At 41.8% G+C, this 26,447-nt stretch overlaps 1 protein-coding gene across 2 annotated transcripts in view; it reads left to right on the forward strand.

Moving 5' to 3' along the window:
• FRMD4B (FERM domain containing 4B) overlaps positions 1 to 26,447 on the forward strand; it is a 325,403-nt gene that overhangs the window by 147,230 nt on the left and 151,726 nt on the right. Inside the window, exon 1 of one of the 2 annotated variants that reach the window (XM_057705041.1) lies at positions 3,663 to 3,989. The exons of the other annotated variant lie outside the window; for it this stretch is intronic. Coding sequence (XP_057561024.1) covers positions 3,828 to 3,989 — 162 coding nt within the window. The 5' untranslated portion in view covers positions 3,663 to 3,827. Of the gene's footprint in view, positions 1 to 3,662; positions 3,990 to 26,447 lie in introns of those variants that run through there. 2 annotated transcript variants of the gene reach the window in all.

The raw sequence follows: 26,447 nt of genomic DNA on the forward strand, positions 1-26,447 counted from the left end.
GGGTTGAACTAGACCAATGTTTCTCAGTCTCCGCACCAGTGACATTTTGGGCAGGAGAGTTGTCTGTTGTGGGGCTGCCCTGGGCATTGTAGGATGTTGAGTAGCACCCCTGAGCTCTGGATGCCAGTAGCATCCCCAAGTTGTGACAACCAAAAATGCCTCCAGACATTGTAGGCGGGGTTGCAAAATTGCCCCTGATTGAGAGCCACTGAACCAGACCTTGTTTTCATCCCCCCTCAAGCCCCGTGTCAGACATGGTCTGTCAGAATTTAGCCACACTGGCTCTTCAGCTGTGGAGAGAGGAGAGTTTAAAAATATCCACAGGCATTCGATAGACTGTCTTTTTGATGAGCAGAAGGGACCGCTGGAAGCTGCTGTGATAGAACTGCTTATCTCTTTCTAGAGACAGGGGTTGGCATTTTGTGCTGTCTTCTTGGCACTGTGCTCTTCTTCCTGTGGATTGCTCAAAGGAGAACCTACAGGAGCCTCAGGAATAATGACAATTTCTCTTTTACGTCTGCAGCAGAACTCCCAGGAGTACGAGCCGTGCTGTCACCTGAAGCATCTTTTTAAGCCTCCAGAGAGAGCTGCAGGAAATTACAGTGTATTGCAGGGATCTCTGATGCTGGAGAGGGAAAAAAAATCCTCTTCTTAAAAAAAAAAGAAAGAAAGAAAAAGCAAGATAATTTTGAAGCTAGCTTGATTTAGCTCCATCTCCACAGGAAATTTTAGACCAGCTTCAAGGGCGTGTGTCTGGGATCTGGTTTGTCCCACATGGCTCGTCCATTTTCAGAAGGATGCCGCTGTTTTCTCCACTGCTCCACACCTGGGTTCAGTTACCACCCACTGTCAGCCCCTGGTGTCAAGAGCTTACTTTTCCTTCCCTCTAAAAGCAGTCTTCAGCTAGAGCTTCAAACTTATCCTTCTACAGGAGAGGAAAGCTGTTTGGGTAAGAAGAAGCGTCTTTGTTTATATCGGTGGAAACAATTTCTTGTCTTTCATCCAGTTTGGAGCATCTGCTGCTTCTCTGGGTCCCCAGGAAAGGTTGGCTGTGTGATGGAGAAGATCTAGCCTTTTTGGGAACTTGAAAAAGTAAAAGGACTGCTCCCCCCAAAACCAAGTCACTGCCAACTTTAACCTCCAACACACAGAAAGGGATAGGAAAGCAGATGTAAATAATTAGTAGAAAAATTTTTTAAAACACGTTTTTCAAATACTGTTTTATCTAGGTACCAAAAGATGAAACCATTCCTGATTTTGGTGGTGGTGAGAATCTTTTTCTTTGGGTGCTTACTTTTTGCCAGCCATATACTAAACACTTTATACAAAATATTTTACTTAATCTTCCCCCAAATCCTATGTAGTAGATTCCAATATTATCCCTATTTTATAGATGAAGATACTGAGGCTTTGTGGTTTTAAGTAGGTTGTACGAGGTGCCACAGGTCTTTTAAGGAGCAGGGATTTGTCAGGTTTGTTGGTCTTAGGAGACTTAGCTCCTAACTACCATGCCCTACAACAGTGCTTCTCCATCTTTAGCAGGAGTCAGAATCCCCCAGAGGCCAAGTGAGACCGCGGATCACTGACCACACCCTGATTCTGAAGGGGGCCCAAGAACTTGTATCTCTGACAAGTTCCCAGGTGAGGCTGAGGCTGCCGGCTCAGGGACTGCACTTTAAGAACCCTGTTCTGCCACATCCCATTTTCTAGAAAATGGTGTGAGCACTGACTTTGCAAACCTTGAATGCAAATCAGTGAGGTTGGAATTGACCCTGACATTAGGCCTAAGCAGGGATAGATGGATAATAGCCATGATGTTTCTAGAGCATCTCTTCTGAGAGGACAGTGTCATGAGACAGAGATAATTGACCTGTTGTAGGTTTTATTCTGGTATTCCCTTGGCTGCCCATTTCCGAGAACATGATCTCACTGCATTGTTAAAAAAAAAAAAAAAAAAGTACCACCATCATCCACTCATACTCATAGGCCAGTTTTGAAGTTCAGTAGTTTTCCATTAGAAGGATGACATTTCATTTTCAAACTATACTTGGTTTATTATCTTTTGACTCAATGGGATCTGGTACTTTCTGATTCTGTGTAAACACTGTGACCATTATCTTGGAAAATATCATCAGATTGCTAATACTAAGGAACACGTAGAGCAGATTTACTGTGAAGAAAGGTTTGCAAATCTTGGATCGGGTCTTATGTCCTGTTAGCTAATTCAACAAAAACTCTTAGGTAATTTTACTAGTAATAAAAAGAAGTGAAATGTAAGAAAAGAAATGCCATTTAAAAGTTTCCCAGTTATGGTCACTTTGCAAACAACAGACGCTTTGAGGGAAGATTTTTGTGTTCTCTTTTGACTGGTTGAGTTTCACCTGAATTAAGATTCCAAAGGCACATTTGAAACCTGAAATAAAGCTGATTTACTTGTCGATAATCTGTTCTGAAGCCTTCTGAGCTAGTTCAGAAGAAAGGCTTTGGCACCTTTACCTTTCTGCCACTTAATAGCAAAGATAACAGCTCATGTGTGAAACCACCAGTAAAATACAGACAATTGTCCTACAGATGAATTCAGGAGAAAGCAACAACCTGAAATTTGCTGCAGTACTTTTGCTGTGAGCAATGTTGTACTGTTATTTGGGACTGAACTCTACACATATTCCAAAGGAAAATAGAGACTGGTGGTATGTGGGACTCCTCTGGCTCCTTTGTCCAAGTGCCTTTGGCAATATCAATTCCTGGGGGAGAACTTTTAAAAAACAGAACAATTATCTGGTGACTTTGTGAGTGGTGGAACAGCTTCCTTCAGTTTTGAGTGGAGAATAAACTATGTACCTGTGCAGGTTTGCGTTGGCAGTTACTGCCACGCATGTCCAGAGGCTGAATTTTCCAGAACCAAACCAAGGATTCTCTTGTGAGCTTCTATTTCCTAGCAAACAGTAACTGGAAGCTATTTGCTAGAGACCAAGAACGTTCTTTGTGTTTCCCGTGAGCTGATGCTGCATTGGAATTAGCACAATGCCGGGGTGCAGGACCCTCTCTCTGGCAATAATAGGCAGGTTGTCATTTTCTCCCAGACCCTCAAGTTCAGAGCAAAGGCGGGTTCTGCAGTCAGGCACACACTGTTGCTCTGAGACTAGTATCTTCACCTTCTGGCTTCACCACAACCAAGGAAACATTCAGGGCTGTTCCCCCAGGAGTGGGTTCCGAAGGGATGCTTCGGAGGATTTTTTCTCCCCTCCTGCATCTGTGGCTGCCTGGAGATACTTATTAGTGGGAACAGATGCCAAGCAAATACTATGTAAAGTAAGGTGCTCCTCAAAGCGGATTCGGAGATTGGGCTGGTGTGCGCGCGCGCGCGTGTGTGGTGTGTGCAGGACGTGCAAGCCCAGTGTGCTGAGATGCAGCTCTCCTGTTTGCCTGCAAAGAGTTGCTCCACTCCCCTCGCTGCCCAGCGCACTCGGGGAGCGCCAGGGGGAGTCCTCGCCGGCCCGGGCTTCCCGCGCCCCGGGAGCGCCGAGGGCTCGCCTGGCGGAGCTTAGCGCAGCTCGCTCGGCGCTGCCAGCCAGCGGGCGGGGTGGACACTGGGCTTCTGTGTGCCCGCCGCAGCCGTTGGCTGGCGGGCGCCCAATCCCGGGGCATGCCGCCGGAGCCTGGGCAGGGCGCACGGTGAAAGACCAGTTTGGGGGAAGGCGTGACCCCCGGCGGCCCGCAGAAGCCGGCGTCGGGAGCCCAGGCACTGGGGCCGCTGCGATTGGGCTCGCTGGGGTGCCGCCACGGGAGCCGCCGGGCACCCCCGGGGTTCGGAGGAAAGAAGAGGCATGGCTTCGGTGTTCATGTGCGGAGTGGAGGACCTGCTGTTCAGCGGCAGCCGCTTCGTGTGGAACTTGACCGTGTCCACGCTGCGGAGATGGTACACAGAGAGGCTGCGGGCTTGCCACCAGGTGCTGCGGACGTGGTGCGGGCTGCGGGACGTGTACCAGGTGAGCCGGGGCGCGCGGCGCCCGAGGGCCCTAGCGGGATGCCGGGCGCTCGTGGAAAGCCGGTTCCACCTGTGTGATCTTATTCTCCCTCTCCCTCCACCGCTCTCTTTTTCAGCTCCTAGAAGGCTGCTGGATTCTTAGGTCAAAAGCTCAGCAGCTGCGGGTAACTGTTGCCTGACAAAGCTTGTGAATTTTCCCCATCGGGCATGGGGGAGGGGGGGGCACTTGTGACTTAGTCTCTGCCTTTGCAGACATCTATTACAGAATGATGGTGTACCTGACGGCACCTAGCTCAGAAAGCTGTAGGCTTGCAACAGAGCTTCTGCAGGGAGCAACTTTGACATTCACGATTCCTTCTTTTTTCATGTCATTGGGGTGAAGGTAGGCATTTCACAGAGCAAGGATTTCACACCAGTTTATGGTCAGAAGGGCCTGAATGGATTTGCATTCTTCCTTTTTATTTTATTTCAGCTTTCCTTCAGGCAGACCCAACTTGCGAGGCAGAGCCAGGAAAAGCTGATTCTGTGTCTGCTGGCTTTTGGAAGGAAGGACAGCAAATTGTGAACACTTTGCAGGAGGATGATGGGCTGGGGAAGGGAGGGATGGCCTGACTGAGCATTGGAATGCTTACGTTTGGATTTACTCTCTGTCATACAACATAGCCTCTTTATTTCTCTGCTAGGTCCCATCCTGCAGGCAAAAAATGCAGCAACTTTGTTCAGTCTCTCTGGGGCTGCAGCTTCCCTTCATTTTTTTTTTTTTAAACAGTCGTTTGTGGATTTAAAAGTCCTGTGCTTTGGTTGTTAATAATTTTGAGGTTTCAAAAGTAATCTACATTGCATTTAGGAAGATTATACCAGGTGTTTACTGTAGAGTATAGCATCACGTTTGCTTTCCTGTGATGCTGAATTAGCTTTGTTGCAGTACCTGGATTCTCCCTACTCTGACCACATTCTCAGTATGGCTGTAATTCATATCTCACTGTATTGAGTTCCATATGTAGTCAAGCTTCTGGTGTTGATAAGCCACTGTCTTCCATCAATCAGGCAAAATTAAAAGGCCAGCACCTGGGGTTAAACTGTGGGCATCTAAAGAATCAGTGCCCCCTTGTCATCCCTGACATCCGTGTCACCATTGTTAAAATGTGAGAAGCATCATACTTTGTGCTTTCCTGACTCCTGCTTTGGATGACATGTCTGAGATGTCTTGCATTTTGAAAGAATCCAAAAGCCAGGTTCAGAACCAGGGTGGCATGTGGTGGTTTGAGAGGATTATGGAGCTGTGGTTATAGCCCATCTGGCTGCATCACACAGATCACCTGGCTTTTTGGAGCCAGAGGTGTGTCTGCCTCTCAGCCTTTTTCTCTTTTCGGAAATCATTGTTCAGTTTGGTCTGTAGGAGAGGTGACCCTGATATAGTTTTATTTTCACTTTTTAACATTTGAGAAACTTTCAAAAGGAGAGGGCAAGTACTGTGGCCAACCATTCAGCCTTCATGCCTCTCTCCCCAAAGGCTCAGAGGACTTACGGCTTACCTCTTGTACTGTTAGTGACCAATCCAAAAATGATGGTGCCAGAAACCTGAGACCCCATGAGTTCTTTATAAGGTTGGTCAATAATTATTTTTAAGCAGAACAGCAACTTGAAGGACTAACCTACTAAACGGTAGGTTTTCTCTTCTGTAAAATGGATAGTGACTGAGCCAGTACCCTCTTATAATGATAAGAAGGAACATCTAAAAATAATGATGATGGCCATCTTATGAGTAGTGAGTCTTAAGTAGAAAATGATCTCCAAAGTTTATGTCTTTGGAGAAAATTTTCAAATATTTTAAAACTTGAGAGAGCTATAGGTTTTTAAATTGTATAACACGGTTAGTTGTCAGCAAAAAAATACTGTTTCCTTTAATGCCTTTTAAATTTGGACAAGAAAGTACTAACATAAATTGTATAGAAGTGAATGGTAGTAAAATAAAGTGGTTAATACCTTACACTCTAAATAGACATAGGATAAATCCTACCTCCACTTATGTATGAACGTGGATCAGTTCTTTAATTGTACCGTGCCTCAGTTTCATCGTTTATAAAATGGGAAATATAATAGTACTAACCACAGAGGTTGATATGAGAATTAATTGGCAGGGCTGAGAGCTTAGGAAACATTCAGTAAATGTTATCTGCTCTATTAGTTGGGATATTTCTATTGTAATAGGAAAACGAACTCAAAGTAACCTATGGAAAAAAAAGTAGGGACTTTTGATAAAACCGAAAAATCTAGCAGTAGGGTAAACTTCAGGTATAGCTTGATCAGGGCACTATAGTTGTTTCCCATGATTCTTTCAACCCTGTCTTGTTCATGTATTGGCTTTATTTTCAGCTGGCTTCTTCCTTCATGATAGCAGATAGCCAAAGCAGTTCCAGGGCTTAGATCCACGCATCAGCCCATCTAGAAAGAAAGAGAATTTCTCAAAGCCACCATCAACAGAAATTTCCCCGTTTGCACTCTGACAGGTCACTTTAGGGTCTGTGCCCACCTCCAATGCCAGGCACTGATTGGCACAGGGAATGGGATTGTAATGTATGCATTCTCAAAGGGAATGATATGGTCCCCAACAGGTAAAAATCATTTCCTAGGGATGGGAGTAGGGGAAAAAGTCTTAGTCTTTATGTATGAAGCACAGGTATACACACAATACATAAACAGATATACACTGTACTTGTGGCATTAGAATTTGGGGGGAGTGAGTTGACTAGCAAACAAAAAAAATCTTCAAAGTCTCCTTAAAGGGGTGAAAAATGAATGAAACGGTAGAGAAACCCTAAATTACATTGGTTGGCTTAGGCCAGCGGGGGAGCAGCCCCATTTCCAAAGCTGGGAGTGAGGTTGGCCCCACCCAGACCACGTAGCTGCCAGACAATGGGGGAGGGATTCAGTGTCCACTGTGCCTGCGTTATTAGAATCTCAAACCTACTGCTCTTTAAATAAAATGATTATTTTTCAAGAGAAGTACAAAGATTGATGCACAAATATATTTGTAAGTATTTTGTGGCAGTAATTTATTTGAGTTATGGGGGTAGGGGGCCCATTGTTAGAAACCTATATTACTATCCCATAATTATGAATTCTAAAACATAGAGGCCCATTGTATTGCTCAAGTTGCTGGCATCTGAACTGGAAACACCACAGGGTTACATATTTCATTGAACCCAGTTTTTTATCATCTTGATGATACAAAAGGTGTCAGTTTTCTTGCTGCCAGTCTGAATGGTCTTGTTTGTAAGGAAATCCAGGATTCAATCACTCTCGAGAGCAAGGGTGGGGCGGGAGATATCCATTACACGAAATAGGGGCAGTCCCCTAGGGGTGTTTTGTTTATGCATATACTATAAGTGGAATAAGATCTCTGCCTATTCATAAGGAACTTGGCAACCACATTATTGCCTGGCCGGCACAGCCAGGAAGGCATAATTTCTTTGGAATTGAACACTTCCTCCACTTCTAGATATTGGAGAGGCAGGAGACTTAATTTGCCAGAAACCATGAATAATTAAGATACTAGCTATAAGGCATTTCTGTAGTCATGCGACTAAATAAAAAGCAGACTGAGGCTGCCTTTTAACAAAGACTTACTTGATGAGTGAAGGTTTGAATTTGGTTGAAGTAGCAGACATGGGACATTCACCTTCCATTTAGGGCTGAATATTAAAAGCTGATACATCTCTCCTGCGTTTATCTTGCCCGGATGGGTTGCATTATCGCAATTAATTAGGTTTAACAAACAATTGAGGTGGAAAATAATGGGAGAATGTTGTTGAAAAAGGATCAACACCCTTTGCTTTTGATTAAGTGTGACATATTCTAACAAAGCCCTCAGTTTGTTACTTGGAATTGAGTTTTCCCTTCATCTCCAATGTCTCCAAGGTAGAATTTCTTGCAAACCCTGAATGGAGTCATTGCCTCCAGCAGGAGGCACCTTGGACAGAATCTAGGGTACTTAAATGACCATGAGAGGCTGGGTCAGCTCCCCTGGGACAGGTAGCTGGCAGTGAGGGGGTGGCGTGCAGGGCAGATCACAGCAGAGGCTGTAGGCTCAAACTCAAGCAAATTTGACCTTGAGGGAATTGCTTTTCTCTCTGAGCCTCATTTCCTCCTGGGTGAGAGGGGTGAACTGTAGTCCTAGCATGATGGGAGTGTAAGAAATTCATGAGATAATGTGTCTAATTCTGAGTACCCTGCGTGGCTCAATCCAGTGCTCAGTAAATGTTTGCTCTTGGTTATGCAGAGGACTTAACACCAGACCCATAGAAGGTACTTGATAAAGAGTAGCTTAGGGTTTTACTGTTGTTTTTATAAGTGAGACTAGTTCTCTGGAAACTGAACGCCCATCTTTACATGCAGAGATGTTCAATAAGAGAGACTGTGGACTCCCCCACAGCAATGGATCTAGGGTGGACGCTTGTGTTCCACGCGGTAGACCCACAGTTTTTTTAAGGTCCACACCAAAAAATCTAGGAGGTCACAAGAGCTAGCAGTAGGATCTCTCAAGAGGTAATCTCTTTATGTTCCAAGACTCTGATTATCCATAAACTGGTAACACCTGAACTTTTCATCCCACCACATTGGTTATGAAAGACCAAGTCCCCCAAATGGCAATCCTTCATTGAGCCTTCAGTGACCCCTGTACAGTTCAAACCATATAGCCTTTACTTGCTCCCACCCTCCACTTTCCACAGCCTCCTGAATGATACAGACTAGAAGGGGGGCCAAAAAATTATAATACACAGGAGAAAACTGGCCTGCCTCCTGTTTTTATAAATAAAGTTTTATTGGCACGCAGCCCTGCTCATTCATTTACATACTGTCCATGGCTGCTTTCAAACTACAATGACAGAACTGAATAATTGTAACTCAGCTACCTAGAGTTGAATTGTTGATACAAAGACTGTATTGGCCACACAGCTGAAAATATTTACTATCAGGCTCTTTGCAGAGAAAGCTTGCCAATCTCCAGACTAGAAAAAAACAATATATTGGGCAGAGAATGTTAGAGGAAGGAAAGTTTAGAATTCAATCATAGAAAAATAGAACTTGAAGAAATATGGAAGAATTGTCTCTTAAAAAACCCAGTTGCTAGTAAATTTATAAACAAATATTCAGGATCAGTGTTCAGTTTACCTTTACTAGGTCCTTCATTGTAGAACATAATTGGAGTTATAGATCGATTTATTCATTAGTCCCCCATCAGTTGCTTACCATGTCCCAGTTACTGTGCGAAGGTGTTCGCAACACAAAGTCAAATAGATTATGTCCTGCTGTCAAGGAATCTGTTGTCAAGTAGGGGAGACAGTTAAGAAAATGAAACTCTGTGCAAGGGCTTTACCTGGGTCCTGTAGGTGCACAGTGGAGGGAGTTTCAATCAGACAGAGGTAAAGCAGAAGGGGAGGGGATGGAGCCAAGGAAGCTTACAGGAGGTGATTGTCACGCTGAGGTCGAAGGACAAGTAAGAGTTAGATAGATGACAAAAGGTAGACCACAGCATTTGGGGCATGAGGAAACAAGGCTGGGGGTAGGGTGGGGAGGCAGTTATAAAGAGTTTTTCAAGGCTGATGAGGAAAGAAAGAGACAGACAGAGTCAAAGTCATAGGCAGACAGGCAGATTTTGGTTGAGAATAACATTGAAACTTGAATGATCTTTTATTTTAAGATTAGGATTTGACGTTTTTCTTCAGAACGTTGGGGGTAGGGAACAGGTTAAGTTAGAGCTATCCCTGGCAGTGATGAGGCTGGTAGATTTGTCAGAGGGTGGCATTGTGCAGGCAGGAAAGGAGGGGAAGTTAGGAGGCTTTCAGTGATGTAGGTGTATTAGGATAGGATAGGTTTTACTATGGCAACAAACAGCCCCAGGATCCTAGCGGCTTAAAGAAATAAAAGTTTATTTTTGGTTTACACTACCTGTCCACTCACAGGTTGGCTGGAAGCTCTACTCACCACTGTCATTCAGGCTCACAGAATATTGCCAGTTCCTGAATATTGCCAGTTGCCATGCTAGAGAGTCAAGAGCTCTTTAGGGCTTTGCACTGGCAATTCAGTGCTTGACCTCTAAGTAGCTCACGTCACTTGTCTCAAGTCATTGGTCAGAGCTGGTCATGTCACTCACTCAAGCACAGGGGCCAGGAAAAGCAGTCCTTCCGTGGAACAGCGTGAATGTGGGTGCAGATTTGGTTCCTGAGGAAGCTGACCCTGAAACAGAGATTAACAAGCAGGAAGTTTACTAGAGAGTGCTTTGAGGATCAACACTGTAGAAGGGAATAGGAAGAACTAGGACTGAGCAGAGGGAAACGTTGGGTTACAGTTCAGGCTCAAGAAAAGCTTCAGCTGACCTCACGGGTAGCCCCCAAACTGAGAGTTGTCCCCATTTGGAACATGAGGGCTGGATTTCTCCCCCCACCCCCGCACCCCACCCCCACCTTCATCAATCCATCGTTGTAGATGGGCTGCTCTTGATTAAGCGGTGTGACCTTGAAGTAGGCAGCTCTCTTTAAGGAAGAGCAGTTCCCAGAGGGCCTGAGAGCTGACAGCTTAAAAAACTCCAGGCAGCTGATGGAATAAGTCTGGGCAGCTCATCACACAGCATCTTCTACAAATGTCTGCCCAACAGGTGCTCACATCAAAGCCTGAACTGCAGCAGGGCCAGCGGGAAGGAAGTAAAGTAAGGATTGCATTGATGTGAAGGATGTAGAATCTAGCTTTAAAACATGGCCTGACAATCAGGGGGGCCTCCCAACTGGATCCTACACCCTGTTGAAGGAATTGGACAACCATGGAGTCAGTTAATAGTAGCAACACATACAGAAAGAAGCAAAAACTTGGTTGATAAATGAAATATGAGTCCACTTATCACTGAGGAAATTCATCTTCTACGTTTTCAGGTAACCAAAGAGTACGATTTTATGGCAAGAAGTTGGAATGCTCAGATACCCAAAAATTGAGAAAGAAACCTATCCTAATATTTGAGCCCATCACTTGGCATAAATAAATTTCTAAAAGACCATATGATTTAAGATCAACCAGATCAGTTTCAGGATCTTTAAAAAGCATTTTTGAACCTGTATTATATAGCTTGAAAAATACCAAGAGTAGACTCTCCTGCCTTTTCAAGTTGGTCTTTTTCTCCTTCCATCTTTTCTTGGGGAACTGCAGCATAAAATAACTGCCTGTTCATCCCCAACTTATGTTTATTCTGAACGTTATATTTGTGTTGTCCAGTTTGGTTGTTGTGGAAAAGTGTGAATGATTCAAATGAGATAAAAAAAATTGAAATTAACATTCATAAGTAATTACATATGTGTGTATATGTACATACATAAAAGATATAAATCCTGGCATCCTTGAAATAAACTTTTGTCACGAAAGAGGCTGGTAAATATGGTAAATTAAGTTGTACCATTTTCCGCTAATGTCCTGATCATTTTTAGTTTCTTGCATTTTGTGTTTGGGCGAAGCTTATTGCTTAAATAACTATTGTCTCCTTAACTAGCGCTTTTCTATAGTCTTACTGTCTTGACTTGACTAATAGCTATTAATTATTAAGCAACTGCTATGTGCTATGCCTTATGCTTGGCACTTTACATTTACTGTCTTTTTTTTAAGAAAGATACCTCTTGGGGAAGATTTCAATATAGAAAAATATAAAGGATAATATAGGTAAAAATCGACGCACCCACCACTCAGTTTTAAGGCATCTTAACATTTTGCCATGTGTGCTCCTGATAATTTTTTTTTTGTAGTATAATAAAATTTTACAGAATCAGTTGAAACCACCTTTTTACCTCTCCTTTCTCTCTAAAAAATAGTCCTGTTCTGAAATTTGTTTTTCATTCCTAAGCGTATTTTCATCATTTTGCCACGTGTTTGTATCTACAAACAATATGTATTATTTTTGCATTTGTAAAATTTCTATAAGGATGTGTCATTCTGTTACCTTATTTTCCTCTCAATAGGCTTTTGGGATTTATCTCTAAATTCATATTAACCCATATATACCATGGCATTAAACACACCAGTCTCTTGGTGGTGGACATTTAGCTTGTTTACAAATTTTCAGTGTCCCAAAATACTACACTGAAATTTCTGTATTTGTCTCTTTGTGCTTGTGAGCAAGAGCTTCTCTAGGGTGTATACTAAAAGGGAGAATTGCTAGGTTTTTAGCATTATTAGATGTTGTGCCTTATCTCTCTCCTTATAATAGCTCTTCAAAATGATTTATTGGTTTTATATACTTATTAGCATAAGACATGATGCTGGAATTTGAACAGAGCTCTAGCTGACTCCAGTGCTTAGCCTCTTGCCACTGAATTGTGCTTCATTTATTAGAACGAGACATAAAGATAGTATCTCATTTAGTCACTTATTTGCTCAACAAACATTGAGTGAAAACATAGCTGAGTGCTTAAAAATGAAGTCTATAAACTTCCTGAATTCAAATCCTAACTCCTCTTTTGTTAGCCATGTGAGTTCTCTGAGATTTTTCTCATCAACTTTTTTCTCCTGTAAAAGACTTAATTATAGTACCTCCCTTAAAGAGTTATGCTTTGGGGATTGTTATAAAAATCAAGTGCATTAATATTTTAAAGCACTGAAAACAGTGTTAGATATATGTGTGGATGGATGGATGGATGGATGGATGGACGAAGGGGTGGATGGGTGGACAGATGGGCAAATGGTTGGATGGATAGATTACTGGGTGGACTGATGGTTGGATGGATGGATTAATCCCTCATGAATAATTGTCTTCATATGTACAGTGCACTCCATCTTATGCATATACATAACCTCTGGAGCTTCTAAAATCTGCAGAAGCTTTGGGTCCTCCTTCCTCCCCTTGCCTCCAGATTAAGAATTATTGTCTAATATAGCAAGCAGGAGGGGCCCACCGCCACTGCACAGAGACGTTGTGCGCACATGGTTTCACGGCACAGCATTTTATCAGGGGACTCTGGCATCCTAATGCTGTTGTCTTCTTGGTTTATTCTTTGAAAGCAAAGACTCTCACAGCGGTTTAGTTGTTTTATTTTTGTCTCCAACAGGAAGCCATTAAACTTTCTCCCTCTCAACCCTGAACCCCACTCCGTAAGACTAAGAGCCCTAGATTCTTATGCGTAAAGGCTCCGGGACCCTACTGATTGCTGTCTTTCTCATCTGTATAAGCTCTCTTCTGATATGACTCTTAAATTTGCAACTGCTAAGGAGACCCAGTTATTACAGGCATCATGCTACCCTTGGGTAATATAGCCAGTAAATATTTTTACAGGAGTTAGTCAGTCTCATTAAAATGTGATCAGATGCTTATTAGCTAAGAGAGAAAAGAGCCTTGATAAAATAGGGAAATAGAATGGGCTTTAGCCAGCTGGACGTGGGTTACAGATCAAGGCTTCATCACTTACCAGCTGTGTGACCTTGAGTCAAGCTACTCAATTGCTCTGAGCTTGTTTCTTATACAAAAGATAAAATAAGATCTACATTTTAAGTTGGGCATAGAAGTTAAAAATAACATGGATTGAAACAAGGTAAACGTTTGGATCCCTTTACAAAGTTGATCCTAAGCCTAAAGTTGTCATGCTAGTCATGATGAATGTAAACTGTGACCAGGAGTTAAGCCCAACTACCCACATTTACTAGCAGTGTGACGTGGGTAAGTTAAAGGATCACTTCGTGTCTCCTTTTCTCGTGTATGTGGTGGAGATGGTGGTAAGAATACCTGCCTCTCGGGGTTGTTGCAGGGACAATACAAGATCACATAAAGGTCTCACTAGGGTGCCTGGCTCACAGTCAGTAGTTAAGAAGTGTCATTTCTACTTAATGAACATTTTCCATGTTGTCAGACATAGTGCTAAGCATTTTTTTTTCCAGTCGTGCTGTGCAGCTTGCAAGATTTTAGTTCCCTGACCAGGGATTGAACCTGGCCCCTCAGCAGTGAAAGCACCACATCCTAACCACTGAATTCTCTATTCCCTAAGCATTTCATATTTACCACTTCATTTAATTCTTCTAACAGCGACATGAAAGAGGTACTATGAAACCCATTTGACAGATGTGGAAATTGTTTAGCGCCGTTAAGTCACTTAGCCAGGAGCAAAGATGGGGGGCTCAGATCTGCCTAAATCCAAATTCCATTCCCTCAGCCACTGCATGGAATGGGCTTAGTCTGCAAACCCTTCAGCCTCTTCCTTTTCTGTGTTTGCCTTCATGGAGCCCTTCCTAGGACTTTCCCAGTTTCTAATCTCCACCTCTACCAAACCCTATAGCCATAGCAGGGATTAATAAACTCACTGAGACTGAATGGCGAATGCCGTTTTCCCTCTACAGTCTATTCCCAACCCAGCCTCCAGAGTGATTTTGTTAAAAGTAAGTCAGATCGTGTCATTGTCCTGCTCAGAACCCTCTGACGACTTCCCGATTCAGAAAAACCAGTCTCACCGAGCCTAGAAGGCCCCGCGTGATTTGCACCGTTTTCTCTGGGCTCCTGCACCATCTACCCCCAGCAAACATCCTCAACTTCTGGTCTTTTTATTATTAATGGTATTAGTATTAGAATTATAGTCACTGTATTAGTCTGTTTCTTGTGGTGTAACTGACATATAACATATTGGTTTCAAATGTACAGCATAATGATTTGATATTTGTATATATTGTGAAATGGTCACAGTAAGTCTACTTAACATCCGTCACCATACATAGTTACAAATATTTTGTTCTTGTGTTGAGAGTTTTAAGATCTACTCTCTTAGCAACTTTCAAATATACAATACAGTATTATTACTATAGTTGCCATGTGGTAATTACGTCCCTGTGACTTATTTATTTCATAACAGGAAGTTTGTACCTTTTTATCCCCTTTAGCCATTTCCCCCACCCCCCATCCTCGCCCTGGCAACCACCAATCTGTTCTTGTGTCTGTGAGCTGCCTCAGCCTCTGGTCTCAACTTCCAACATTCTTTTTCTCTCTAGGTCTTTTCTAGCAACACTGACCTCTGTGCTGTTCCTTCAACCCCGCCAAGCACATTCCAACCTCAGAGCCTGTGCCCTTGGCGTTTTCTCTGCCTGTAACTTTGTCACTCAGAGTTTCATGGGACGTGCTTCCCCCTCTCACTTCCTGCAGGTCTTTCTTCAGATACCATCCAACCAGAGAGGACACCCCTAACCATTCTCTTATCCTGCTTTATTCTTCTCTGTAACCCTGTCACCACCTGATGTTCGGAATTTATTTGCTCATGTGCTTATTGTGTTTCCCCGACCAGAATGTTAGCTGAAGGCGTGCAGAAACTTTGCTTTGTTCACTGTGGTATCCTCAGTGCTGGACCTAATATTCCTTTGGAAATAGTTCTTGACTAAATGAACAAAGGGATCTGCTTTACATTTTAAGAAGCTCGCTCTAGCCACAGTGGGGCCGGGGGTGGCGGTGGGGGGAGGGGGAGGGGAGGGGAAGGAGTAAGAGCAGTTAGGAGGCTGTTTCTGACGTCCAGCTGAGGGACAGTGGGAGACCTGGGCTGGAGTGGTGGCCGCATATGCTATAGGAAGACACTAAGAATTTGGAAGAGGAGGAAGCAGCCGGAAGGGGACTCTGTCCAAAGAGAACGTTTACAGTCTGTGAAGTTCTGGAAACATCCAGGACAAAGCCATGTATGTTGAAATGTATTTGTGTGTATGTGTTTATTCTTTTTCATTGTGGAAAATAGCCCCAAGCCAGTGTTAGTTGGTTGAGAATACGTTGGTTTGTGTTCTCTGATGGCCATGTCATTAAGCAAGCAGCGCTGCAAAGGGCAGAGCAGGGTATTTCCTCCAGCCCCTGTGAAACGGGCTGTCAGGGACCCCAGCTTCTGTGTACAGCCAGCTGCAGGCCCCCGCCCGTGCCCAGCCCAGGGTGGGGAAGCTGGCAGTTTCTGCAGCTCTGACTGTCAAGTGATCACTGTTTCCTGTGCCCAGCCCTGTGGTTGAGCTCTGGAAGGTGCCCTCTTTGGCCTCACCGATGCTGACTGACGTTTCAGACCTCTGGCGTTCTCTTCGTGGCACTCTGTGGACGTCAGTTTTCATTCTGACCCTGTCTCAGGTCATTCCCATCCCCTGTAGCTAAGGATGGAGGGACCCTTTGGATTTGCCTGGATTCTTGGGAGGAAAAAAAAAATCTTTCTGGTCTTCATTAGTGTTTAATTAAAAGCTTGCTTTCCCTACGTCTTTGGCTGTGTCCAAGCTTTTTAAAATTCTGCAAGCACAGACAATATAAAGAGAGTTTGACCCTTTGAGTTACAAGAGCTGGTTATTGTGTCTAATTATCAACCTAAAATAATGACAGAATCATAATCTTCTAGAACAAAAAGGAATCTGAGGCCGTTTTCAAATATTTCCTGAAGACAAAGTACATTTATTTTTAATAACTAGTCCAATACCAGTTATTAAATGAAATTAATGTTTAAGTTTGAAGCAATTTGGTTCGGATATAAGGAATCTTAACTCTCAACTTACAGTTTTTAAACTCACGGGGTTTTTCCTTCCTTAAGATTTTTATATATTTATCTTTCTAGGTATTGGTGCCAGGTATAGTTCCAGCCGAGCGCATAAGATTTTTGTTCTCAGATTCTTTTTGGAAATGAGATTTTTTAGTGAATGTGTTTTTCCTTTAATAAACTTCAGAAGCCAACTCCGAGTTTCAAAAAAAATTTTTTTTGAGATGTTAGTGCCAGAGTCTGAACAGTGCCGTTTATTCACTCCCAAGTTGTATCAGTTTAATTTTTTTCAGGTTCAAACATTACATTAGGTTACAAATACAGCAAAAAGTTGCCACACCTTTATACTGTATATTGTGTGTTTTAAGTACATCAAATTTAATTATGTCCTTCCTACCATTTTCTTTTTTCTCCCCCCTTTTTTTTTTTTGGTGTATTTTCTCTGAGCTAAATAGGTCACATTTAAATGTATAAATAAATTACATATATGTATATGTGTGTACATATATGTATATATGGAAAAGTATAAATGCACATACATATATGTGCATGCGTATATATATGTATTGTATATATGTATATCACTGTATCTGAAGTTTTTCCAGAAAATAAAACCAGGAACCAATATATTTACCAAACATCGCTTTTTCCCCCCAATCTTCAACATCACTTCTAAAGTTATATTATGACCCTGAAGGAATTAGCTGTATCAATAATATGGTTAGGTTCTGGAATAGATTGTATTCTTCAGGAAGTCGCTATCCGTTTTGATGAAGTACCAATGAAAATTTGGTCAACAACATCATCTGTTTCCCTTGGTTTAAAAAAGAAGAAAACAGAAAAGCAGAGAACTGGCCATGTGCAGAAACTCCTGGTCACCTCCCAGCTTGGCTCAGCTCACCGGTCTGTGGAATGGGGTCATGGCATGAGCTGCCTCACGGGAGGGTGCTGGGTGTGACGTCGACAGCAGAGCCAGTTCCTCAGAGTGCAGCTCCTGCCCCTGCCCCTGCCCCCGCAACTCTGTGCAAGAAGGAGGACGAGGTGAGCGGTTAAGAGCTTGGGGGCCCTGTGAGGGAAGAGATGGAGGGAGCAGCCTTCCTCAGCCCAGGCAGCTTCCTTCATTACTTCCAGATATTAATGACATCAGTGTGTTTTAATAGAACTTGTAAGGAGAGGAACAGCTTTATCTATGTCTTTTGAGTGATTTGCACGCATCCTTTGAGAGCTGAGGATGTTGGAGTCTGGTGGATATGAGCGCGAACCCTGTGCCTCATCTCTCACGGGTTGTGTGACCCCAGCGCATGGGGCCTCATTCTTTGGAGCCTCAGTTTTCTCATCTATGAAATTGGAACATAATATCTCATCATACGGTTGCCAGATTTGAGTGAAAGGATGCCATGTGACTGCTCAGAATGGTGTCTGGGACGTGACAAGCACTCAATACATTGTAGCTTAAGGAAAAGCTACTAAAATAGGCCCAAAAAGAGAAGGAAAAATCTGAGAAATGGGCTGCTCACTTCCTCTCTCATCTAGATGAAGTTATTTAAACTCAGGATAAGAGAGGAGATGGATATTTTGAAACAGAAGAATTAAATTATAATCTGGTAAATTGTTACAACCTTTTCACAGGACAGTTTGGTTGTAGCCAATCAAAGTGTAAGATAGGTGCCCTCTTTGACCAAACATTTCCCTTTCAGGAAATCATCTTAAGGACATGATGGTATATGTGTAAGGATTTTCACAGCAGTATTATTTGAAATAACAACCAGTGGAGACGTGAATAAGAGAATGATTAACTGGATGATAGTCTGTCTGAAGCGTGGGATCCTATGACGTCAGCAGGAAAAGTGAAGTAGACTTACATGTCACAGCCCCCAAAATTGTCATTGACCTATTCTGGGGTAAAAGTAAACACAAAAGACAGAATAACATACAGGATGTGTGTGTATGTACATGTGTGTGTATGTGTCTATACAGACAAAAAGACATAAATGCAAGAAATGTGTGTAGCGGTGTCTCTCGATGTGTTTAGTGTATCGATTTAATAATGACCATTAGTTGTTATTGATGTGATTACTATTAAATAAAAAGCAATATTTGTGCTCCTTGGAGAACCATAGTTTTGATTTTTTTTGGCTGCGTTAGATCTTCGTTGCTGCGTGCGAGCTTTCTCTAGTTGTGGCAAGCTGGGCCTACTCTTTGCTGTGGTGCTTGGGCTTCTCAGTGCAGTGGCTCCTCTTGTTGTGGAGCACGGGCTCTAGGCGCACGGGCTTCAGTTGTTGCAGCACACGGGCTCAGTAGTTGCGGCTCTCAGGCTCTAGAACACAGGCTTAGTAGTTGTGGCGCAGGGGCGCAGTTGTCTTGCAGTGTGTGGGATCTTCCCGGGCCGAGGATTGAGCCTGTGTAGCCTGCATTGGCAGGTGGATTCTTAACCACTCTGCCACCAGGGAAGTCCCTAGAGTTTTTTTTTCTTTATCGTTAAAATAACGTAAATCTATAAATTTAATTGTTATAGAAATGCATGGCTTAAAAGTGAAAGTCTTTCAGCAATGGTATATATTCATCAGATATTTTCTAAACATATAGTGACTTACGTATTATGTTAATATGAATTTTTACAGAGGTGAGATCATTCTATACATCTTAGTTTGAAATGTATTTACTTACACCTCTTAGATACTGATCTATCTCATTATTTTTCATAGCTATTGTGTATTCAGTGGTATGAATGTACCTGAATTAATTTCACCAATTCCCTATTATTAGACATTTAGGTTGTTTCCAAATTTCACTAAGACAAATGTTACCATGAACATCCTTATATGTAAAACATTTGTGGGAGAATTTCTGTAAGATATATACCTTGTTTGGAAGGAATTTGGACTTCCAAAAAAGGTTGTACCGATTTCTGATGCCATTCACCAAACAAGAATCCTTCTTTTCCATATTGTAGCCAACGCCTTTTGATTTATACCATGGTTTCTAACAAAAAAAAATTATAGTTTATATCTGTTTTCATTTTATCTCATTTATTAGTGGAGCTGTCTGCTTTTCATAACTTTTTTAAAGGCCCTGATGCTTGGACCACTGGAATGGTGCTTGCCTGAGAGCATCAGGGGAAGCATATTCTGCATTTCATCACAGTATAAATTAGTTTGCATGCTTTAGAGCAAATTTCAGTCTCTTAGAAAAATGTTTGTCCTCTCACAGTGGTATGGAATTTCCTTGTATAGTTGAAGTAAGTTTGAGCATTGCTGGTTGAAATCCAAGGATCACAAAGATAGATTTTCGTGTAGTCTCTCTGCCTTGTACTAAAGTCTGAAGATTTACAAATAACTGAGAAGAGTTATTTCTTTTTACAGTCATTATACTCTTTGGTTTCATACTATGGTTTCCCCATGTACTATTTAGTGAATTTCAGAAATCTTGTTTTATCTTATCCGTAAATGTTCTCAACTTCATTTAGATAAGCTTGAAAGCGATCACCAAGGCTTTATTTTTTTTAAACAAGGGATAAAGCTTGGGGCAGGAGAAGAGAACGACGCACCTTTTATTTTCTCTTTCTCACCTTTTCTCTTTTGAAAGCCCAAGGTCTTCAAGCTTATTTGGCCCTCTAAATCCATATTTATTAACTTAAATATAATTTAGCCATAGTTGAATTGTTTCAGTGATATTTCATACCCACAAGCAACTATGGAACGGTCATTTATCTTGTTTTGGGCAGCCCCAGAACTAATTACTTGGGAGATGATTGAAACTGCTGGTGCTGTTAATGTCATGGTTATTTGAGAGACTGCACCCTGAGGGTGAGGATGGGTTGACCTGCATATTTGTTTGTGTATAGACTTTTACCAGGGCCAGCCTAACTGAGAGGTAAACTGAAATTGCTACAGGAAACCCCTCAAAGAGGGCTTTTGTCCTGTTAGCTGGCCAGCACTCATCACTGGCGTTCTGTTAGCACCCCGACTCCCTTCTGGCGGTGCCCACCAGGCAAATGGCAAAAAGTCAGGTCCCCGTGCAGGCTTCCTCCCACGGCCACCAAGGGAGCCAGATCTTCCCATGTACCCCGTTCACCTCCGGTCCATCTCGAGGTCTCAACCGGGCTTATGATACCTCCGTGCTCCCGCACTCCAAGTTTTGAGCTAGAACAGGGAACACTTGCAAGTCAGAGCCATCGAAGCAGCAGAGGCGGTAGGACACAGACAAGATAATCGTGGCATGACATGGTGTCAGCTGTGTTTGCTCCCTTATGGGTGGGTTCTTTTGTTTCCTGTTCATTTTCTAAGCCTTCTTCCAGGAGCCATTTTTTTTCCTTTTTCCATTCTAGGAGGCCTCATTTGGCTCAGGGATCAATATCACCTCCCATGTGACTTGGGAATATCGTGGTAGGTCTCTAAGCCTACTTCCCAACATTTTCCATGTCATAGAGTACATATGAGATGATGTCTAGATGGTACCCAGGGTAAATGTATATGAGACCACTCAGGGCTTAAGATGACCATTTGCAGGATCTTAGGCTGCCTTGTGGGCTGAGAGGACCAATAGCTCAGGATACCCTATTGCCTGTTATATCTACACATTGGTTGTGAAGCCGTGGTCAAAGCTAATCATAATGGCCTTATTCCTCTTGCCAGTGATTGGTTTAGGGTAAACATATGACCTAGCTCTGGCCAATGGGGTGCAATATGCTGATGCATTTCTTGAGAAGCTCTCTTTACTCTTAAAAAGAGACATAAAAGAAAGAGTTGGTCCTTCTTTTGGAGTAGGGATGTGAGGCCTAGAAGAGTGGCAGCTATATTGCAGCCATGAGGGGATGTTAGTTTCAGGAGAACATGCTGAGTGGAAAGATAGAAGGAACCTGGGACTTCAATGACATTGTTAATCTGTGGCCCTCACCAATCTTGGACCTACCCTCCCTTTAGATAGTGAGATAATTGAGTCATATCATTAAAGTTATTTTTACTTTTCGTTTGTTTGTTACTTACTGCAAAAAGCATTCTGATATAAGATCTGCTCAGGACTTGAAGATCATGACTTAGAGAAGAGTTGTCCAACCAAAAAGGCGCTCAAAATAAGCAACTATTTTTTATATAAATTTATTTATTTATTTATTTATTTATTTATTTATTTATTTATTGGCTACACTGAGTCTTCGTTGCTGCACATGGGCTTTCTCTAGTTCTGGCAAGCGGGGGCCACTCTTCATTGTGGTGCGCAGGCTCCTCATTGCAGAGCACGGGCTCTAGGTGCGTGGGCTTCAGTAGTTGTGGCATGTGGGCTCAATAGTTGTGGCTCACGGGCTCTAGAGTGCAGGCTCAATAGTTGTTGCGTATGGGCTTAGTTGCTCCGTGGCATGTGGGATCTTCCCAGACCAGGACTCAAACTTGTGTCCCCTGCATTGGCAGGTAGATTCTTAACCACTGTACTGCCTAGGAAGTCCCTCAGAATAAGAAACTTTTGAGGAAAGAATGGAACAAGAACTGGAGATGTGCTGGTAAAAGGAAAATGTTTAAGTTCAGAGTAAGTTTCATAAAAGTAGAAGAAAACTTTTTTTTTAAAGTGCTTTACATTAAATAGTACAGGGTTTCTTTATTAATATAGTAATCTTAACTAGAAGTATTTGCCAGCATCTCAGTGAAACATTAGAGAGAGGAGAGAGATTTTAATTAACAATTGCAAGAGGCAGAAGAGTATACAAGTCAGAAGCCTAAGTCCTGGAGCCAAACTCTCTAGTTTCAGATCCTGCATCTGCTACTTCCTAGCTGTGTGACTTCATGTAAGTTACTTAACCTCTCTGTGATTCATTTTTCTTATCATCTGTAAAATAAAGATAATAATAGTCCCTGCCTCAAAGATGCTATTGGGTATATCTTTATAAAGTATAGGAACAGCATCTGGTGTATATTAATTACTATGTGTTTGCTATTAATTTGCAATTATCCTCCAAACCTATACACATGTAAAAAAAAAAAGTCACTTAAACACAAGTGTTTCTACCACTACACAGTCACCAAAGTGGCTAAATTAAGAAGCTCTGTAACACCAAGTGTTGGCAGAGACCTCTCATACGTTACTGATAGGAGTGTACAATGGTATATGGTCTTTCAGGAAACTGGCAGTTTCTTAAAAAAATTAAACATGCATCCTCCCCATGATCTGTTAGCTCCACTCCTGTGTATTTATTCAAGAGAAGTGAAAACTTACATACATACATACATGGATACTTGCATACAAACACACAGATACACACACACACAACTCTTTTAAATGAATGTTCATAGCATATTTCTTTATAATATTTGCAAACTGGAAATAGCTCAGATTTCCATTAACAGGAGAGCAGATAAATAAACTGTAGTATATTCATGCAGTGGAATACCTACTCAGCAATAAAAAATGAATTAACTGCAAATATATTCAACACCCTGAATGAATTTCAAAAACGTTTTGCTCAATGAAGGAACATTCATCAAAGAATACATCCTCTATAATTCAATTCATATGATGTTCCAGAACAGGAAAAACTAATCTATGGTAATAGAAATCTGAACAGTGGTTGCTTATGGGGGATGGAGAAAGATTGGCAGAGGCAATTGGCAGAATATTCTGGAAATATTCTTTATCCTGCTAGGGGTGTGGATAATATAGGTATATAGATTTGTCAAAATTGATCAAATTGTAATACTTAAAGGATGTATATTTTAGTATTTATAACTATTTTTTAAAATGAAACAAAAAGCAATAGCAAATGCTGCAGGTCTTGGAAAGCATCAGTAAATGTACAAGATGAGCATCTTTTCATCCCGTGTAGCAAGAAAGATATCAAAAACTATGAGAGTCATGTCAAAAGGACACAGGAGTTGAAGAACCTCCCATTGGCCAGTATGGGACAATTTGAGCGTCAGTTAAGAACAACAGTTTTAATAGATTGAAACACATATAGTGTATTTAAATTCATGAGTTTATGAATACTTTAAAAACCAGTTTGGCCACCATTGGAGGTGCCAACTCACTATTTTGAAAACTGATAAATAAAGGTGAAGAATCAAGCATTTGCTGTCTTTCCTTTATGAATGGTGCCACTAGGTAACCCATTAATAGATGAGAGGAAATTTCTCACTATAGAAATAGTCTAGCTCAAAGTAAAGGGTGATAGAATTGGAAAGTCATCATATTACAACACTTAGTTAATTAAATGGTCTCGCTATTGAACTAACATCACAAAAAGAGATAGCCCTAATGAGAAAACACAGATTGGTGACCGATGAGAAAATCTTGCCCAAAAAGATCTGACTGGAATGTGATCAAGCCTTCAGACTCAACCAACCTGCAGGAAATACGGTAGACAAAGGACCGTGTTAAGTGACACCAGAGAGATGTTATCAGCAGAACTCAGATGGTAGGAGAGATGGCAGGGGTAAACAGCCCCACTTCTTCAACAAATAAATTGGAATGAGAGAGAGAGGAGAGAAAGAGAGAGAGAGGATGAATGGAAGAGGAACTTATAGATTAACAGAGACCAAAGAGAAATAAAAACAAATTGCAAAATGTAGACATTTTGAGATCTTCATTCAAACAAACTGGAAAAAAACACATTCATAAGACAGTTGGAAATTTGAACACTAAGTGCATATGTGATAATATTAATGAATATTGGGTTTTTTTTTTTTTTAGGTAATTGAGGTTGTTTTTAAAACTCTTTAGCTTTTATATTGAAATATTTACAGATGAAATTACTTGAAGTTTTAATTTGCTCCAAAGTAATATATACAGAAGGACAGAAAGTGGATGAGAATATTAACGAAACAAGATTAGCCATGTGTTATAACTGTTGAAATTGGGTGATGGATACATGGGGGTTCATTATACTGCCCTGTCACTTTTGTAATGGTTTGAAATTTTCTACTGTAAAAAGTTCTGTTTCGATTTCAGAGGAACACAAAAGGAGAGAAAAGGCGGAAAACCAAACCAAACCCAAAAAAAAAAAAAAAAAGAGAGAGAGAAAGAAAGAAAGAAAACCAAAAAAAATAAGGTAAATAAAAAAAGATTTTGCAGAAATACAGGAAGGAGATCTAACAGCGTGCCTGAATGTTAACCCGTGGCTGCATTTCTCATTGTCTGCAAGAGCTGAATGAGAAGGCTGTGTTTAAGACTGAAAGCCCTGGGTTCGAATCCTGTTCTTCTACACCCAGTTGGGAGACCTTCTGTTACCAGATCTTTTGAGCCTCTGTCTCATCTGTAAAATAGAGATGAACAAGTACCCACTTCATAGGGTTGTTTGTAGGATAAAAGAAGAATCTGTGTAAAGCATGGGACATAGTACCTGGTACCAGTCAGCACTCAATAAATGCAGGCTGTTGACTATTAGTTTATTGCATGTGACATTTAAAATTAGAAGATAAAACAATGAATATATGCGCTTTTCAATGAATGTTGGAGCATTTTGGATGACTTTTGAACTTCAAAAGCCTTTTTCTGTTCATATTTCCAAACACGGTAGTGAGATGAAATTTTACAATGTCCATCGCCTGAAAAACTGCACATGCCTTAATGTTAAAACTAACTGAAAAGTCATGGAACTCATCTTGCGAAACAGATAGAAAGAAACTCCCCGCAATGCCTACCTTTCTCCCTAACTTTTTCACCTCTGTTTTTCTATTTTTGGTTAAGAAAGCAAAGAATCCGCTTAGAACAAGAAACTTCCCTCTTTTTCTGCCTAGAGGGGAATGTGAGTAATGGACTTTTCCATCAGAGTTGTTTTTCCTGGACATGGTGTGCCCCCTCCAACTGCTAAAACATGTGATCCTGAAGGAGACCTTAAATAAACTTCAAATGTTCCTTATCGGTCAGCAGTGCTGTCCCAGTTCTAGTAAATTATGAATTTGTTTTCTTCACTTGGTGCTCTTCCTTTTTGAACAGAAGTTCTATTCATTTAGAATATGACTTGAGAGATTTCCATGTGCCACGTGTTATAGCCTCAAACAAGGCAGAAGTGGTCCTGATCTTGGCCCCCAGATATCCACATGCCTGGGTCCTTTTTTTTTTTTTTTGCCACGACCAGGGATTGAACTCCGGCCACATCAGTGAAAGCACCAAATCCTACCCACTAGACCACCAGGGAACTCCCCTGGCTGGCTCCTTCTTAATCTCCAGTCCCTCCATCTCTCTTCATCACATCCTCCTGCTTTAGTTTCTTCACAGGTCTTAGCCCTCACCAGGAATTACTTTATTTATTAATTAATTTATTTTGTATTTCTTGCTTCCCTCTGCATGTCTCTCCTTTTCATCACTGTGTCCCCACCACCGAGCCCAGTACCCAGCAGAACCAGCTACATAATTGGTAGAACCCAGAGCAGACTAAAACATGGGACCCCTTGTCTGTAATGTATTAAGAACTACAAGACAGCAGAGCATTCAACCAAGTGCAGTGCCCTTCTGAGCGTGGGATCCTGTGGGACTCTACAGGTCTTACAGCCATTGTTATTAGGCACCCTCAAAAGTTATTGGAATGAATGCAGATCTAAGCAAAACCACCAGGGACCCAAGGAACACTGGCATCCAGATTGATAAAAGATTGAAAATAGGAACCAGCATATGTGTGAAGGAGATGCACGATTCCACAACTTCAGGGTTGACTGTGAAGTGAAAAATAAGCTGATTGCTCTGCTCGCCTTGAGAAACCCCGAGTCTGGGCTGTAAATCCCTCAAGGATCAGGATCGTAGTGTTTTCATCTTTGATTTCCCTTGCAGGGCTTCTGCACGTCTGTGATGCTCCATGAATATTTGAAAAGAACCAAATTGGTTCTAGAGGCAGAGTTAGAGAAGGATGAGGAGTTAATGAAAGAAATATTCTTTTCTTTAATGCAAACCTCACTAAATTTAGGAGGAGGTGAGCTGGTCCTGAAGTTTGTCCTTTTAATTCATGATAACTGGTTCAGAGCTGTGCTCAGCCGTCAGAG

Source organism: Hippopotamus amphibius, chromosome 13, assembly GCF_030028045.1.
Source record: "Hippopotamus amphibius kiboko isolate mHipAmp2 chromosome 13, mHipAmp2.hap2, whole genome shotgun sequence".
NCBI classification, from domain to species: domain Eukaryota; kingdom Metazoa; phylum Chordata; class Mammalia; order Artiodactyla; family Hippopotamidae; genus Hippopotamus; species Hippopotamus amphibius.